The sequence below is a fragment of the Bos indicus genome, chromosome 11, assembly GCF_029378745.1.
Source record: "Bos indicus isolate NIAB-ARS_2022 breed Sahiwal x Tharparkar chromosome 11, NIAB-ARS_B.indTharparkar_mat_pri_1.0, whole genome shotgun sequence".
Lineage (NCBI taxonomy): Eukaryota > Metazoa > Chordata > Mammalia > Artiodactyla > Bovidae > Bos > Bos indicus.
This window is the reverse complement of record NC_091770.1, coordinates 96,403,771-96,421,580: the sequence shown is the minus strand read 5'-3', so window position 1 is coordinate 96,421,580 and position 17,810 is coordinate 96,403,771. Positions and strand designations below refer to the sequence as shown.

Genomic DNA, 17,810 nt, shown 5'->3' with positions numbered 1-17,810 from the left:
TGGTTTCAGAAAACACGAAGAAACCTCAGAGAACAAATTTATGGGCAGAATAGAATAACTCACCCCAGACGGTCTGGCTGCATCCAAAGTATAGCCCTTCTACTAGAAGAGTAGAGGGACTGACACAAATTTATTCCTAACTGTTCTACGCCGGTACATGCGTCGGCTTGTCCAATTACCAAGAAAATGTGAGTATGGCTTTACAAAAAGCCAGGGTGAGCAAGGGGATCATATATCTGAATGAGCATGTTTGCCTGGAGCAGAAAAACCTTGCCTTCTCAGTGCAGAGGGCTTGCTGAGAGGCACTACAAGAATAGATGGAAGCAAAGCTCAGTATTTGCATTCACTCGAAGGCATAAGAGAGAACTCGGTCTTATACTTCATTTATTTTTTAGAAAAACATTCTTTAGAAAATTCCCATTAAGCTGTTCCCCTAAGTTTCGTTCCCCCCAGGCTTCACCACTCTCTAAATGGCTGCGCCTCAGGCCAGTGTGCAGCTATGCCTCCGTCCCAGGTCTGTGTCCCACAGGCCTTACAACATTCCTAAAGGCAATCTCTGTGGGAGAAGGGACTCCGCTTCAAGCTCTGCCACGGCCTCACCCTGGCTCTGCTCACTCTGGCTTGTTAACTTCCTTTCTCTTCTTGGAAGAAGTATAAATCATTTAGGTGTATACATTATGAATGCAGTTATGTGAAGTAAAAAAAAGCATGCATGTTGACAAGAATGGGAAACTATCTGTAGAAGTAAGAACAGCAGCTGTGTTAGGAAAGCTTTCTTTCTGAAGAGAGTACTTTTTAAAAAAATTTTATTTTTAATTAGAGGATAATTACTTTACAATATTGTATTGGTTTCTGCTGTACATCAACATGAATCAGCTATAGGTGCCTATATACATCTCCTTCCCCTGAAGAAAGTACTTTTAAATATCTTTGTTACAAAATACTTTTCCTTAAAATGCTCAATGTTGACAATTTAAGAATGGTTTTGGTTTCCTAATGCTACTTCCTTAATGCTTTGAGCTATTATAAGTAGTAAGTGGAATTATTCATTCATCTGGTTAGTCAATAAAGAATTTTTTGCAGTCTGTTACACTATAAGACACTAGAATTGTGGGGAATGGATATGTATAAGTCTTGGCCATTGCTGTCAGTAACAACGTAACTTACTCGGGAAGAAAAGAAATGATCCTGAAAAGCTACAGTAAAGGCAGTCTGAATGAAGTTTGGTCTGGAGAATGGTATCAACACAGTATCAGTGTTCACGAGAAGGCATGGACCAGTCCAGTGGAGGGATTAAAGTGGGCTTCCTAAAAGGGACCATTTAGGCCAGGCCTGGAAGGATGAGCAAGGTCTCGCTAAATCAACAAACATGAGTGTTGTCTCCATTCCAGGCTCCATGCTAGACACCCTCACAGATGACAACTCATTACTGGTGACCAAGTTGGGGAAATGGTTGCAAAGAATATGACTTGTTGTGGAAGGCTGGGGATAGGAGTTGAGGGGTGGTAGTGGAAGAGGTGGTTAGGCAGAGAAGAATTCTAGTCAGAGGAGATGGCTGAGACCAAGAGGTATTTCATTTTGGATTAAACAGAGGAAAGAACAATTTAGTGATATATTAAGAGCACTAAAAATGTGCACATTTTGATCTAATAATACCATTTCTGAGAATTAATCCTTAGGAAATAATTCTAAAGATCACAAAGGTTGAAAGCATAAAGATTTTTACTGAAAGACTAATTTCAATAAAAATCTATCTAAAACAGTACCTTCTCTCCATCATTTTCTCTCCCTTTACCTTGCTTTTCTTTTTCCTCATAGCATTTACCATTCTATCATATTTCACTACATTACTGAGCAAAATACTACAGCATATTTGTTTACTTGTTTATTGCTTATTTCCCCAGGTAGAATGTAAACTCAGCTGGGGCAAGTAAGTTAACCAATCTTGTTTACCTTTACATATCCTCAGCACAATAAATATTTATAGAAGGAAAGAAGAAAGGAATTGGAAGGAAGAGGTTATCATGGAAATTAACAGGAACAACTTAAATGCTCAAAAATGAAAACATGTCTACGTTAATTATTTATCATATATCCATCTGGTAGACTTCAACAATTAACATTTAAAACAGTTTATATTATATGAAAAATGTTTACCTATTCATGGTAAGTTTTTAAAAAAGCCAACTAAATTATGCGTACTGTACCATCACAAGAACATGAAACTAAAACAGTACCACAAACCAGAAAGGAATACATTAGAACATTTACAGTGACTTTTTTTCCCCATTGGGTACTAAAAAAGTGATTGTCTTTAATCACTCATCCTTCTAGTCTACATGTTTTCCAAATTTTTCATAGTGAGCTTGGTATTTGTTAAATAGGAAAAATAAGAAATAAAACTTAAATCGTAACAACAACAAAAAAAGTAATCTGGGCCGGGACAGGTCACATAAGGCCTCAAATGCCAGGTTAAGTTGTGTGCATGTGTTTCCCAACAGTGAAAAACTACTGTGGTTTTCAAGTAAAGCAATGAGTCCATCATAAAAGGGCTATGGAGGATGAGCAGAAGAAAAGTACAGTGGGAGTACTGTGCTAGCCCAGGGATGAAAGGATGAACGTGAACTGCGCAGTGCAAGTTTGGATGGAAAAAAAGAGCTAATACAAGGAACACTGAAAACAAAGCACTGGTGAGTCCCAGTGACTAATTCAGTATAGACGAAGGAACCAAAGATGATAGAACAGGAGCATAATCAGGCGGCATGTTTCCTATCTGGCTCCAGGGAAGAGCTCTGGCATGAAGACTATTCCTCACATTTTATTTTCCATTCGAGATACTAATTTAGCTATTTTCTTTAATACTGTGAAATTTGGACAATATTTATCACCTCTGTGAGATTCCAAGGGAGAGAAAGCAAAATAAAATAGAAACCCCTTTACAATGTTGAAGACTGATTGCAAGCTTTAGCAATGACCAAGAGGGCTTTCCTGTCTAGGCAGCATAGAGTAGGAACTTGACAGTTCCTCTGTTATGTCACCCAGTAGGTCTAACACATCATATGCAATTTATTGCATATGCAACCTAACTCCTGTGAAAATTGGTGAAAGCTTCAGATCAAAGGGAAATATGTATCCCTAAAGGAGAAACTCAGAAGCTTTCCTCTAGATTTGGAAAAACAGAGTTTGGGGTTTTGTGGTAACTAAAATACCACTTCCTCCTTAGAAATATCTGTATCTTGAAGGATTTTCTTCTAATATGCACAAGCAACATAATATTAAGAAATTCTTAGAAAACAAACCTGCATTAAAACAAAGTTACATACTGAATGTTATCCTTAAAAATACTTTTTAGCATCAGAATTAAAAGGCTACATATTACTAAGTCATTATTAGCAGCACTAACACTATTTGTTTCCTGAGACACCAGAAAGTGAAGTGTTAGTCATGTTCAACTCTTTGCGACCCCATGGACTGTAGCCTGCCAGGTTTCTCTGTCCATGGAATTCTCCAGGCAAGAATACTGGAGTGGGTAGCCATTCCTTTCTCCAGGGGATCTTCCCAATCCAGGGATCGAGCCCAGGTCTCCTGCATTGCAGGTAGACTCTTTATCATCTGAGGGAAGTCCAAATTGAGTCACCAAATTGGCAGCTAATATCACTACCACCTCCAGACAAGAAGAGGCTTGACACTGCAGGCATCATGAGGTGAATTACCTATCCATTGTAGAGAAGGGCTCTCATAGCCAAATTAAAGAAGAATCTAAGAACAACTGGCCAGAATTACATAAAATAATATACAAAGAGTGAAAAGGAAAAAAAAAAAAAAGCCATGCAATGGATTTGTGGCCTCACATACCTGGCATCAAGGAACCTTGATCTTAAAATCATAACTGCTTCACAAGTACTTTGTTTGAGCTGCATCTGAATGGAACTAAATTTTCGATGAATGATGCCCACCATTCTTTCAATCTCTTTTGGGGAAATGGGACGTGTTCTACTCTGTTCTCGGAGAAGGTTCATCACGTGTGTAGTGAATTCATTACATGCCTGTAAGGGGAAAAAAAAAATCACTCCTTAGGAATCTGGTATTTTTTATTATCACACCCAGACATTAACTCACCTGAATTTCTATCTCATTTGTAACCGCCAATGGCATTATGTAGTAGGTAAAATGAAAACTAAGACACTTGTGAAATGGCAGTGATAACTAGATAGGGGCACGAGAACTCTGGAACTATGAAAGCCCAGGCATGCAAGGGAAACAGCACTCAACTGCCCTTCCTACCACCTTCAGCCCACTTTTAAAATGAGGTTTTCCCACTGGAGGATGCTCTGTACCAATTTCTATATATAAGTACAGATATATGTTATATGTTAATAGTAAGCATCTCCTATTTCCTCTGGGGTTTTACTCAACAAATGTTTACTGAAACACTATGAAGTTCAAACTCTTCCAAACGCAGTGAAAGGACACATAAATGAGCAAGATGTGGATCTGACCTTCAGTGCAATAAAATATATAAAAACGAATTCTTAAACAGGCAGGCCATGCAAAGCATCACAGGAAGAGTGTTCCCTAAGTTCCAAGGAGTAAGTATTCTCATTGGGAAACAAAGATCATCACTTCATGGCAAAAAGTGAAATCAGGGCTTTAAAGAATAGGTAAGATTTTTGAAAAGTAGAATAAAGGTGGAAATCAAGAGGAATTCCAGGCACAAGAAAAAAAAAAAAACAACAACAACCCTGGAAATAATGGTATGAAGCTAGTTCAGAGGGACAGAGAAGAGGGTACAAGAGAAGAGGGAGTTCAGATTTGCACTAGCAGATAAAGGGCCTTGGATGCCATGCCAACATCCTAGTATAACCTAGCTGTGGTATGGGCCTTATTTGTGGATCTACACCATTTCTGAAAGAGGGATAAAGCAGCTCAACTCCTCAGGGAAAGGGCAGCAGGAAAATAAGGATCAGATGTAAGAATAACATTTTAGTTAAAAATCCTGTCCCTGTCTCTTTCAGCTCACCTATATTCTTTAGATCTACAAAACCATGTAACTGGGCCTACACAGATATCCAGTATCACCTTGGTGAATAAAGCATCTGTCTATATCTCTGCATAAAAACAATACCTTCTGGTATTTTTGTGTTTTTTTTTTTAAAAAAAGACAGGAGATTCTGCATCTTATTGGATGGATGCTTAGTGGGGTAAGCAGACAGAACAATCATTGATCATGGCAAGACACATTTTGAAGATATAACATTATATGATTATTAATAACATAATTTCTCTACAGACATCCTGAACATATAGTACAGGATGGTTTTTCTAACTGCTCATGAGAGAACTAACTTTTAAGGACACTGTTTCTGTTACTTTAAGTGGAGCTTTTATATAAATATTTCTAAGGTGAGGTAAAATGAGTCTTGCTTACCAGTTAAAGTTTTATGTTTTAAGCATGTGTAAGTTTTAAGAAATTTAAAGTTCCCTTAAAGTGGTGATTCTGGGATTCTTCAGAGTGTGGATTTGCACAGCACACACGGTAGGCATTCAATAGCCACCTATGGATTGGTGGGGTTTTGTATTACAATTTAAGAGTAATATTGATTAATATCTATAAATACATTATCCCTGACGAACCTTTGTAACTGACAAATTTTTAACCTGCAGTCCATGGAGAGGTCTAGAATATCCAGAACACTCCCTCAAATCTTATTCAAGTTGTATGCACATTTGTCTTTCCTGAGGGGACAACCTGTGGGGTTTTTCTTCTCGTTTCAGATTCTTAGCCAGTCTATAATTTTAAAAGGCTAAAAATTATTGTCTAGGGTTATGGCACAGTAAAACATTAAGGAACTTTGTAGCTTTAAAAGTGGAAGTTCTTTCCGTCTTTAAGGAAACCATAGTAAAGAGAAGTAAATTTAAGATTTTCCCCCTATATTATCAACATAGACTATCTTCTGCCAAGAGGAAAATAAGTGGTCATCCTGCCAAGAAATATACATATAATTTTTTTCTGATACTTTCTCAAAAGAGATGTTCATATAATTTTAAATTATATAATTTGATAAACTCCAGTCCTCAGTTTTCTTATTAGTAAAATGAAGAAAAGCAAACTAGAATAGCAAATTGAAATCAGCAAATTTGGATATAGACTTTTTTAAGTTAGTTCTAGAAAATGTTAATACAGTATGTTTGGGAAATGGGGGGTTAACCATAATTTAAAATTTGAGGGGGAGGGGCAGGATTCTTGAGTACTTTCAATATGCCAACATGCATCATCATAAATCTTCAAGGGAGAATGGGTGTATCCAACTTTGACTAAATAAATTTGGTCACAAAATCTCTTTTATCTAGAGCAGTGCTGTCTAATAGATGAATATTGTGAGCCACATATGAAAAAAAATTTTTTTTGGTCATTTAATGTTTTTGCTATTGCATTGACTATTTTCTAAATATGTTTTATTTTTCACATATGAAATTATAATTTTTCTAATAGCCACATTAAAAAATAAAAACAGGTGCAATTAATTTTAACAATGTGGTGGTAGTTTAGTCGCTTAGTCATGTCCAACTCTTTCGCAACCCCATAGATTGTCCCCCACCAGACTCTTCTGTCCATGGGATTTCCCAGGCAAGAATACTGGATGGGGTTGCCATTTCCTTCTCCAGGGGTATCTTCCCAATCTAGGGATCGAACCCTGGTCTCCTGCATTGCAGGCAGATTCTTCACCGCTGAGCCACCAGGGAAGCCCAATTTTAACATATTTTATTTAACCCAATATATGAAAAATATTAACATTTCAACACATAATAGTATCTTTAAAAAACTGCTAATGAGATATGTTCCATTCTTTTTTTTCCACACACTTTGAAACTCAGTATATATTTTACATTTACAAAAGCACATCTCATTCCAGATGAGCTAGATTTCAAGGACTCAACAGCTTTTTATGACTAGTGGCAATCACACTGGACAGCACAGCTCTACAGCACCTTGTGGACCAACATACTAAGAAAAATTCTCTGGGAAATAGTATACTAAGTAATCTTTGATGTTCCTTTTTATTCTTTACTACCATACATTCACATAACCCCCCCAACCACAACCACAGAAGGCAGTTTCACTTAGGAATGTCTTGATAAAGCAAGAGAAAGTATTCATTTTATTACATCTCAGTCTTTGACTACATCTTTAACATTCTGTGTGATAAAACGGGAAGTGTACCAAAAGGACTTCACCTGCTTATCAAGGATGGCTGTCTTGAGAAAAAGCTCTCATGTGATTGTTTAAATTGTGAGTTGATGTCGTATATTTCATGGAATACCATTTTTATTTGAAAGTAAAATCGACAAATTATTATATTTATTCTGATTTAGGTATTTGGTAGATATTTTCTCAAAAATGAACTAAGCAAGCTTGTCACATCAAAGAAAATAGCTGACAGCAGTTGTGCCAATGGTGAAATTCTGGAAAACCTGCATCTGCTACCTTGAGCTTTATAGTTTCCTAGTAGACTTTCTGATTAATTTGGTGTTGATATTAATAAATATGACATTTTGATGTTATATAAGGTGTTAACATTGGAAGATGTACATAACTCAGTGAACCATTATTTTTCAAATGATCAATGCATGATGTTACAAAAATATGCATAAGCAGAAGATCCATTCAAAGTGTACACTAGACCAATAGATTTTAAAGGAACTGAGTACAAAAAGTTGGTATGATTTCAGACACACGATAGCTAATATTTAGGATACTACAACTTGTCAAGTTTTGGTATAATACAAGAGAATAATATCCATAAGTATTTTAAAAGGCTATCAATACACTCCTCTCTTTTCCAATAACATATTTGTGTGAGGACAGGTGTTCTTCATAGATTTCAACCACAGGAAAGGAGACTGACCACAGAAACACATTTAAGAATCCAGGTGACTTCTAATAAGCCCAACATGACAAATTTTGCAAAAATGTTAAAGCAATGACATTCTTCTAAATGTTGAGGTGTTTTTTTTTTTAATGCAAGTTTTAAAAAAATATTATATTAAACAGATAATGGTTCATTACTGATTTTTACATTAATACATACTTTAATTTGTTCTCAGTTTTAATTTCTATTATAATACATTGATAGACATAATCCACTGAACAAAAGCTCTTAGGAGATCTCCAATAATTTTTTTTTTCCCAATAATTTTTAAGAATTCAAGTTCTAAAACCAAAAAGTTTGAGAACTACTGTACCAGGATATTTCCAATCTGCACAGGTAACAATGCTAATTCCAACAAATCTAGTTCACACATTATGGCAACCTATGTCTATGACAGAGTGTATGTCTTGATAGATCATTTAAGTCTCCTGTGTGAGTGATACCTGAGTTTTTATTTTATTTTTTTCAGTTCTTCTCTGACTCTCAGTTTTTCTCTGGCTGTATTTTAATCTCTCCCAGAATGAATGCCTGCCTATAGTTTCTAAGAAGCAGCCACAGGGTTGTATTAAAAACAAGGGTTAAAAGCAAAAAGTTTCTGCATCTAAAAACTCATAATTTCCTAAAACATTTGCTGAATGTCTCACAACTTATTAAGTGAAGTCATCTATGAATGCAAATGCTGATTAGCAATTTGGCAACAGCCCAACATTCACAGAATCCACATAGCTTTTCTTTAAACCAGTAGTTCATACATGATTAATTAGAACATCTCATTTATGTAGTGTGCACTTTAGCTCATTACTCTAAGTAAAATTTGTTAAGTATTTACATTTAGATAATTAAAATCTGGGCACACCCTTAAGAAAGATGCATACACTTTAGGCAAAGTGATTTTTTTCCTTTTTACCACTGAAAGTAAATTACAGTCTCATTTACAGCATCATCTATACCAGTTGCAGAGCAGAGCACAGTACTGCCCCATCTTCTCTTCCTTAAAAGGTATACACTTTCTTAAACACGTAAGTGCAGTAAGAATGATCAAATGATTGCCGAGTTCTTTTGAAGGGCCACCAAACCACATAGTAGCATCAATACTGTTTATAACATAAGATGCTCACTTTAAACATTTATCATATCCTCTGTCATACCTATAAGACTATATCATTAAAATAGACATTGGAAAATTTTTTCATTGCCTTCTTACTTTTCCAAGTGAAATTGTCTGTTAAGTATTTTCTAGTCAATGTCCACAATACAATATATAAACACCTTGGTTAACTAGGAGATTTAGGAAGTGAGTTTTGATTCCTTGAATTTTCTAACTTGCAAGTAATGGCAGAAACCTCTTTTTTCTTTTAATCCAGCTGTTGAAAATTATTTAGGATGCATTTTTATTTACTATGAGACAAAATATATGTTTTGTTTAAAACAGGCATTGTAATAACATACTTAAATCAACATAAACTGGAAGGCTTCATCTGATAAAAAATATTTTCAATCAATTCTTATAATAGTCTTTCTCCTTGCCATTTGTTCCTTTCTCTTTAAAAATTCAAACTAAGTAATATAATTGAGGATTTGAAACATCTGGATTTTTTATAATGCTGTTAATAATATTTATTAAATATATTTGTTAAATATAATAGGAGATAGTAAAACTATCTGCTCCATATCCATATATATTTGGTTTACAGTCAAAATTAGTTTTCAGGGTTTTGTTTGTTTCATCGTGGTGGTTTTTTTGATGGTGAATTCAAGATTCAACCCCTTTCTTGCCTGTAAGTTCCCATCACTGAAGAAAAAAATGTAAAATCAGATGGTGAGCAAGCATCTATTTTAGAGGAAGTATTAAAATGGTTCATGATCAGATCTAAAAACTGAATTGGCCTTTTGTAAACATCTAGACAGGCTGACTGCAAACACATCATAATACTCCCTATTCTAAAAAGTCACTCTTCAAAGAAAGAATAAATCTCTATTAAAAGTTGATGACTCCCAAATTTGCATGCATCCATTTTCTAGATATCTTTATAACCTTGCAAGTAACTCTAGTCAAATATTATAGATTTTGTATTTATGTAATGCTTACAAAATCAACAAATTCTTCTTGTTTCCAAATAAAAGTCAACATTCAAAGGTACCTTTTATTTAAGCCAACCAGAATGAGATCAATATGCCTACGAAACAGCTGCAAAGATGAAATACCTATCGTTCTTCTTTCAATTGGAGCAAAAAAATCAGACACAACTTAGTGACTAAACAACAATAGTTGGTTTACAATGTTGGGTTAGTTTTTGATGTACAGCAAAGTGAATCAGTTATACATATACATACACCCACTCTTTTTAAGATTCTTTCATACCTCAACACATCTTAACACTCATGGTTTGTGGACCTGTCTCATGAGGGTTTGTAAGGATTATACTATAAAATACATGTTAATTGCAGAACCTGAAACACAATTAATGCTTAATAAATGGCAGTTATTGATAATGGAAATGGTAATTTTATGAAATTCATATTTTTGTTGTGTTTCATTCTGCAAGTAAGTTCCTACTCTGCTTACCTAACATAGTCTGCCTTCCCATTGCTCAAATAAATACAAATATTGCTTCCAAAAAAATGGGAAAAAAAGAGAGCATTCAAATATAAAACAGTTCATTTCATTAATCAAGATTGTGGTCAAAGATACATTTGATACATAGAGTCAACAGACTAGACACTTGAAGGGAAAAAGGGGAACACTCAAACACTCCTTCCAGCCAAGGAAAAGATCCAGTTTGAAAGCTGACAAAGCAGTAAAACCTTTCTCTTGGAGCAATGAATGACAAAGGCTCACTTGGGAAACTGAAATATGAAGTTTACATCAGGTAGTATCCTTTTGTCTTTCCTGCTATATTTTTGTTATTAAAAACAAACAGCAAAATGGGATTAGGAGTTTGTGGGTTACACAATCTCGTGTGTAATAACATCAGCATTTTAAAACCTGTTTCAAAAAAAAATTCTTTACAAGCAAAGATCTTGTCATCAAATATAAACATACAATGTTGTTGAGAGCCTCCAAAAGCACAAGGCCATGCCTTTACACTGGTTTAGGCTGCACATTCATTCTCCATTCCCCGGCAATGCCCTGTAGTCTGGGAGTCCTCTATTAGCCAAACAGTGCCTAGTTGGTCTTGAGCACATTGAATGTACCTGCTCAGTTCCAATGTTTTACCTGATTTGAGGTAAATTCAAAAGACATCTGTGAACTCAGAAAGCACGTTTCCAGATGCTTAGGGAGGGTTGAGACCCTTACAACACTTTTGCCTTCAGCAAAAATGTATTTCAATATAATTATAGTAGATAGCTTTCAATATGTCATCTCTATTATAGCAACTGTAAATTATGAAGTGAATTGCTTGTGTACAAGCATTTCTTCTGGTACAAGCAAAGTGGGAGAACTGTACAAGGCATGATATATATCTTTTCCTTTTTATCCCAGAACAAATCTCGAAGTTAAATTTCATTTGCAAAAACCAATGGTATCCATTTCCCTTTGGTAGAGAGGTAGAAGGATCAAGAAGGCCTCCAATTCTTAAGAGCAGGCTTCCCAGGATGCTTGGCTCAAGTTCATTAGGAATTCACCTATTCTAATACTTTAATCATAATAGCATATCTGAAAGGTAGAGTAAAAAGATTTTCCAAAACTTGTAGCTAATCCCATCCCATAGCTCGGGATGGCATATAAACCTCCATTGCCTGGCCGTCTTTGAGTCTTATAAATATATGGGGATCTTGTATGCACAAAATAAAAAATTTGTTTTTCCCCTCTTTAAAAAATATAAACAAACTTGTAGCTAATCAACAAGAAGACAAAGAGGCAACCAGGTTTTTCTCCCAGCTAAAGCGGAAGGCAGTGCACCCAAGATGAAAGTATTACAACCTAATCACTGCAAGCTTTGAAAAATTATCATATTCCTCTTGGGTGTCAGGATCAACAAGAGAAAAGTAAAATAAGTTTGGTTTTCCTTTTAGGGGGTAGTAATATTGAAGAACCTTACTCTAATATATATTCTATGTCTAATATTTCAAGAGCATTTATAAGTGAATTTAGATCATTATCACTAAAAATCATTACATCTGAGCCTATATAATGTAAACATATTATCAAAGGACATTTCCTGGAGGTAAAAAAAAAGGACAGGATTTTAAACACAGTACCATTCCTAAAACATACACATAAAGCTGAGCCTTGCAGCTTGGATTTAATTTTGCTCTAACTGTAGCTCTAGTCTGCTTAGCTTTGTAAATGTGGCTGTGTTTATAAGGTACTTTAATTTACTGCAGTGGTGGTGTTTGTTAATTTTATGGCAATCTAAATCTAAACAGGCTTCAGATACATTTTCATTACAGCTTCATTGCAAAACACAGTGGAGTAAATAGCTCTGAGATTCCAATGCAGTTTATTTCTTTTAGCAAAAGACTCAACACCATTTTCCGACAAAGCCTCTGCCTTAACATATATGTTCTTCCTACTTACTAATAAGGTTTCTGTCACTCAAGTACCCATGTTCATGTAATTTTAGGAGGAAAAATATAATTTCTAAGGGATTTTAATAGTTAAGGGATTAACTGTAATTAAATGTAAAGGGATTAAAATAGTTGGGTTTTGCCCATCTCTACTCTGATTCCATCCCAAATGTAATCCAACATGAGCAAATCAGAGAAGAACTGGGATGTATCTGAATTATCTGCAAATTCTAATTGTTAAAAACAAGATAAGAGACCCAAAATGGAGTCACTTATGCTATGCTCCAAGCCACCCAACCAAGACTACGTAATTACAGTTTCAGCCTCTCCTAGGAATGTAATCTTAAACCAATCTGGAATTACTGGGTCAGCATGAGTGAGGTAATCTGCCTGATAGAAACCTACCATGCCTTAAAGAAAGGTGAACTTGCCACAGCCAATTCTTTCATTGGTAGTCTAACTTCCTTGTCGTGTTCCTGTCTGACTACAAGCATCTTTCATTTTGTATAGCTCCTTCTATTTGCTAGATGAGATGCTGACCGACTCATGAATCACTGAATAAAGCCAATAAGATCTTTAAAATCTACTCTGTTGAGTTTTGTTCTTTTATATACACAAGTAGCAGCATAATTCAACGGGAAAGGAAGGCATATTGTCAGAAACTGATTTCAAAACCCGATTCTGACACTAACTAGATGTGTGACACTGGACAAATTACTTGAGTTTCATTTTCTCATCTGTAAAATGGAAATTATAACACCATCATCTATTTTAGAAATATCATGCCTTCATCTGAACTGATACCTTCATCTCATTCAGTTCTTCACAGCTCTTCTAGTAACTCCAAAGTAGATCCTTGAAAGTTCTATCTCAGATAATGTCCCCGTATCCCAAAAGTTTGAAAAGACAAGACTATCTTAGGTCAACTCACTGATCCTAACAAACTTAGGAACCACAAACAGGAGAGCAATAAAAACCAGCCCCAAAGACCACTCAAGAGAACTAAATGCTAATGTTATTTCTAAACCAATTCAGAACCTACAGGAGAAAATGTGTAAACTAAATTTCTGTTGAATCAGTCAACTAGTCGTCTCGTTTTATTTGTCCATAATACTGCATAGATTTCATATATCCATTATTTCTTGTGCTAAAAATGAGACAGGAAATATACATTCAATGGTTTTTATTAGGCTACTGAACCTATCTAGAAATAAGATTCATGATTAAATTTTAAAATTCATTATTTCCCAGTCTGATATTTAAAACAAAAATACAAACAGTAGATTAGTATATGAAGATTTTGTGTGTACATGTGTGTTTTTAAAAGAAACAAAACAAAAAGCTTGATGACAATGACTGATGCCAGTTTCACCCAAGTTCCAACAGGGCTAAAGGGAGAAAATAAGGAGGCTGGTGTGAAGGAATATGGCAGAAGATAGTAAGGAACTACCTTAATTCCTCAGCTATAAGTACTGGCCAATTGACCCCTAATTCTACAGATCCTTCCATGCAAAGTGACTAGTATTTATTTAGTTAAGTATGTACAGATGTATTTAACATAAAGTTATGCAATTAGGGTTATCCTACAAATTAGAGCCGTTTTCTACTGTTAATGCTCAGGGCAACCTTTTCAGCCATGACTTACTTTGTTTACTCTCAATTATTCATATGTCAAATCAGAAAGCTCAATTTTTTAATATACATACACAGGCTATTTTTCCAAAATTCTCATTTGCACATCTTCCACGAAAAATTATTCCTGCAAATGAGACTAGAGATACAGTATGAGATCCCAGAAAGCCTATTCAGAAAAAAAGACATCTTATAATATTAATTTATATTGTATATTAACATAAAGCTACATAAATCTTTCTACCATTCCTCAAAACACACTCACCTCTGGGACAGAATCCAGCATTTGCTTATTAATACCATATCCAGAATATTAGAGAAGGCAATGAAAAAAATAACATATACAACTAACACTACACAGGGAACTTAGAAGAAATATCAATATTAAAACTAACACTAAGGTCTTTGAACTTTAATAAATGCCTGACTACACAGTGAAGTATCTGTGGATGAAACAATATGATGTCTAGGACTTATTTTAAAATACCCCCTCCCAAAAAAGAGGGGGGCGAGGGGAGATAAACAAAGTAAGATTGACATTGATTTTTACTATTCATCTGGATGATGGGTATCTAGGAGGTTTCTTATTTTAGGGTGAACTTTATAACCAACATACAACTATTTACGACCTAAAAACCTGACAGTTTCATAGGATTCAGCTTAATATTCTCTTTATTAAAAGTACACTTAAACATTTCCATAATAATTTTTTAAAATTACCTTTCAGTGAGAATTCCTCAAACTAAGCAGGTTTTTAGCCTTTAATGAACAACTAAAATATGTTTAAAATGAACCACCAACGTTTTACCTTATTTCACTGAATCTAAGACTACCCCATATTTTAACATCTCTGGGAAGCATTTTACTATCAATGGCATGTTATACTTCAATGGGGCAATTAACTTTTTCTTGGTGGTGGTACCATACACAATGATACAGCTTAAAATCAAAGATATCTTAGATTCAATGAAGTATGGTTAATATAATTGCTGAGAACAGCATTTTTAATCCATACTTTCTTTCTAATCAGGAATTTAGCACACAATGCCTTGTGTTCTCTGCCCCAGGAAACCTATAATTATCTTGGGAGGTCTCCTCATAGAGAAAGGCCAGAACCTGCTTACTTTGTTAAGTGAGCTCGCTCCCCTCAGTTGGGCATAATCCTTAAGAATTAACTCCTAGGAGGATTCTGGAGCTCACAGCATAGCAGGCAGAGCTCGCTAGGCAAGGTTTCCCCTTAAAATTTGTTAATAATAGCTATGAACAAGGCCGGTGCATAAATGTTAATGATCCAGAGCTTTGACGAGCACCAAGCAGTGAGGTTACAGGGTAAGGATGGCTGCAGATGTGGCCGTAAGGGCATGTAATGTGGGGAATGAGTAAAACTAAAGCAAGTAGATGGGACAAAATAGGCTTAGCATCACCTCTAAAATCTCAAAGGGACTTCATTTCATGAATTCAACAGTTCACTTGGATTTCTGATTGACCTTATTTATTTTGCTCTGTCTATTAACACCTACCCCTCGCAGCCCTCAGAATTAGTTAGCGCGGTCTATTAGAAGAGCAATAGAGGGTTTGTGCAGGACTATGAGAGTGGCGGCTGCTGACCTGTTCATATTTCTCCAGTTCTGTGTGATAGATTTGTCTGATCTGGGTCAATTTGGCTCTGTAATCTGAGTGTTCAATAGAGTTATCTGAAGAACCTCCAGAGGCTGCCGCGGCTGCAGCTGCTGCCGCCGATCCCCCACCTTTCTCAGGACCTGAAACCCCTTCTGCCAAAAGCATATTGTCCAGTCTCATTAGCTGGGGATCGGGAGGGTCCTCCTCCTGGGCTCCTCTGATGCTGAGACCTTCAAGGAAAGAGAGAGAGAGAGACAGAGAGAGAAGAAGCGAGAAACAGGACAAATAGTGTGAGTATTTTATTTATTTGAGTAAATGATCAAACAACATCAGTGCACTACAATTCATGCTGAGAATTTCACTGTTTGCATTTTATCAATAAGTACCAATAAGTATGAAAATTCTTACTTCTATGAAATGTCTAATATCACTCTCTCTCAATATATTCTGATTAGATCCTTGGAAAAAGGTAACCCTGACTTCTCAGAATATTCTAACACCCAATCTTCCCAGATTTAGATGATTTAAGCAAAAATGGGAAGGGGGTAAAATTTTCAAGATTTTTGACAAAGAAAAAAATAATTCCAAGGATACAAAACAAACCCATCAAAAGGCAGTTATTCTGTTTCCCCATACTGTTGGAAGAACAGAATTTTAAATCCCATAATATATTCACAAGCTATATCCAAAAATTAGAAAATAAACAGGATTAGATGGGCTTTTCCATCATTTAATTTCAGGGAGAGAAGAGAAATACATAATGAGGTAATTAGCTATGCTTTAAAAATATATATTATTAAATGAATTTGTTAAGCAATCGCCATCAAACCAGGACACTAAATACAGGATTAAAAATATACCATCAATATGGCAATGCAGTGCTGGGCACAGTGGTCTCAATCTAATTTTGCTTTTAAATCAAGAACTTCCTAAGTGATGCCCAGTCAGCAACCTCATCTGAGTATTATAGATCACAGCTGACAATTCATAGGTTTAATCAGGTCACACAGGCTTTCTGCCAAGACGTTTTCAACAACACAGAAGACAGAAGTTTTAAAATAATTATCACAGTATAAAAAGCACTGGAGTCATGACAGCCCAAAATCAGCATTTTCATTAATGTGTAACAGAATCTAAAATATCCCAGCCCAATTAACCTCTGTAAATCTGTTTAAAAGCAGGATCCCCACACTGGTTACAAAGCATCTTGGGGAAGGCGGGGATGGAAGCTGGCATCTTGCATGTCTGCATTTGGATTCTGTCTTTTGCATCTGTGCCTGTTGTTGTTTATCCACAGTGGTGCACACTCTGTGTCTAGTGTAACTTACATGACAGTAACATCTATAAGCTGCCAAGTACTCAACTGAGCACCAGCTCTGCGATTTTATATGCTAACCTAAAACCACCATCAATTCTCTTTAAGAACAGATTTCATTCCTAGATGCCCTGAATTATACCCACAGCATGACTGAGCTCTTGGTTGTCTTAACTCAAATGCACAACTTTAATTTCCTCCCTCAAAACACTTTAAAGCTGTCACTTTCATTTAAAAATATACTTCAGAATAATTTCAACTGGGTAATAAAACTAACTCACAATAATTTAAAATTATATCTGTTGCCTGTTCTGAGGTAAATAAATAAGGGTTGAAAACTATAATATAATAAGACAATAAATTCATTTAGGGAACCAAAAAGTTAGATAACTCTCTTAAATAAGATAAAAATCAGTATTGACACATTGCTGATAATTAAAGATAGACTAACAGGTATTTGCTATTTCTTCTAGATTTAAGAGAAACTGCTAAATATTGGCTACATTAGTATTTCTAATTTAGCATCTTTGATTTTCTTCCCTTCACTTTGTTCTATGTTAAAATTTCATGGCCTAGAATTCTTATAGTTCCACATACCAAGTGTTTTGTGCATTTGGCATGAAGTAAGGACTCACTGAGTAACCTCTTATTTTGGGCTCTGTTTCATTTTTAAACCATTTGTTTGGGAGTTCCTTAAGTTTCTCCTTTTTAAATTAAATTTTTGCTTATATATTTGTATTTGTTATTTCCTTTTAATATTTATAGCTACTGATGTTTCTCCTGGAAATGTGGATTTTAAT

General features: G+C 35.3%; 1 protein-coding gene across 6 annotated transcripts in view; it reads right to left on the bottom strand.

Moving 5' to 3' along the window:
* PBX3 (PBX homeobox 3) overlaps positions 1-17,810 on the bottom strand; it is a 226,307-nt gene that overhangs the window by 38,791 nt on the left and 169,706 nt on the right. For all 6 annotated transcript variants that reach the window (XM_070799240.1, XM_070799244.1, XM_070799241.1 and 3 more), the window contains 2 exons: positions 15,684-15,925; positions 3,856-4,046 (listed from right to left, as the gene is read on the bottom strand). In XM_070799240.1, the coding sequence (XP_070655341.1) occupies positions 3,856-4,046; positions 15,684-15,925 (433 nt within the window). The remainder of the gene's footprint in view (positions 1-3,855; positions 4,047-15,683; positions 15,926-17,810) is intronic.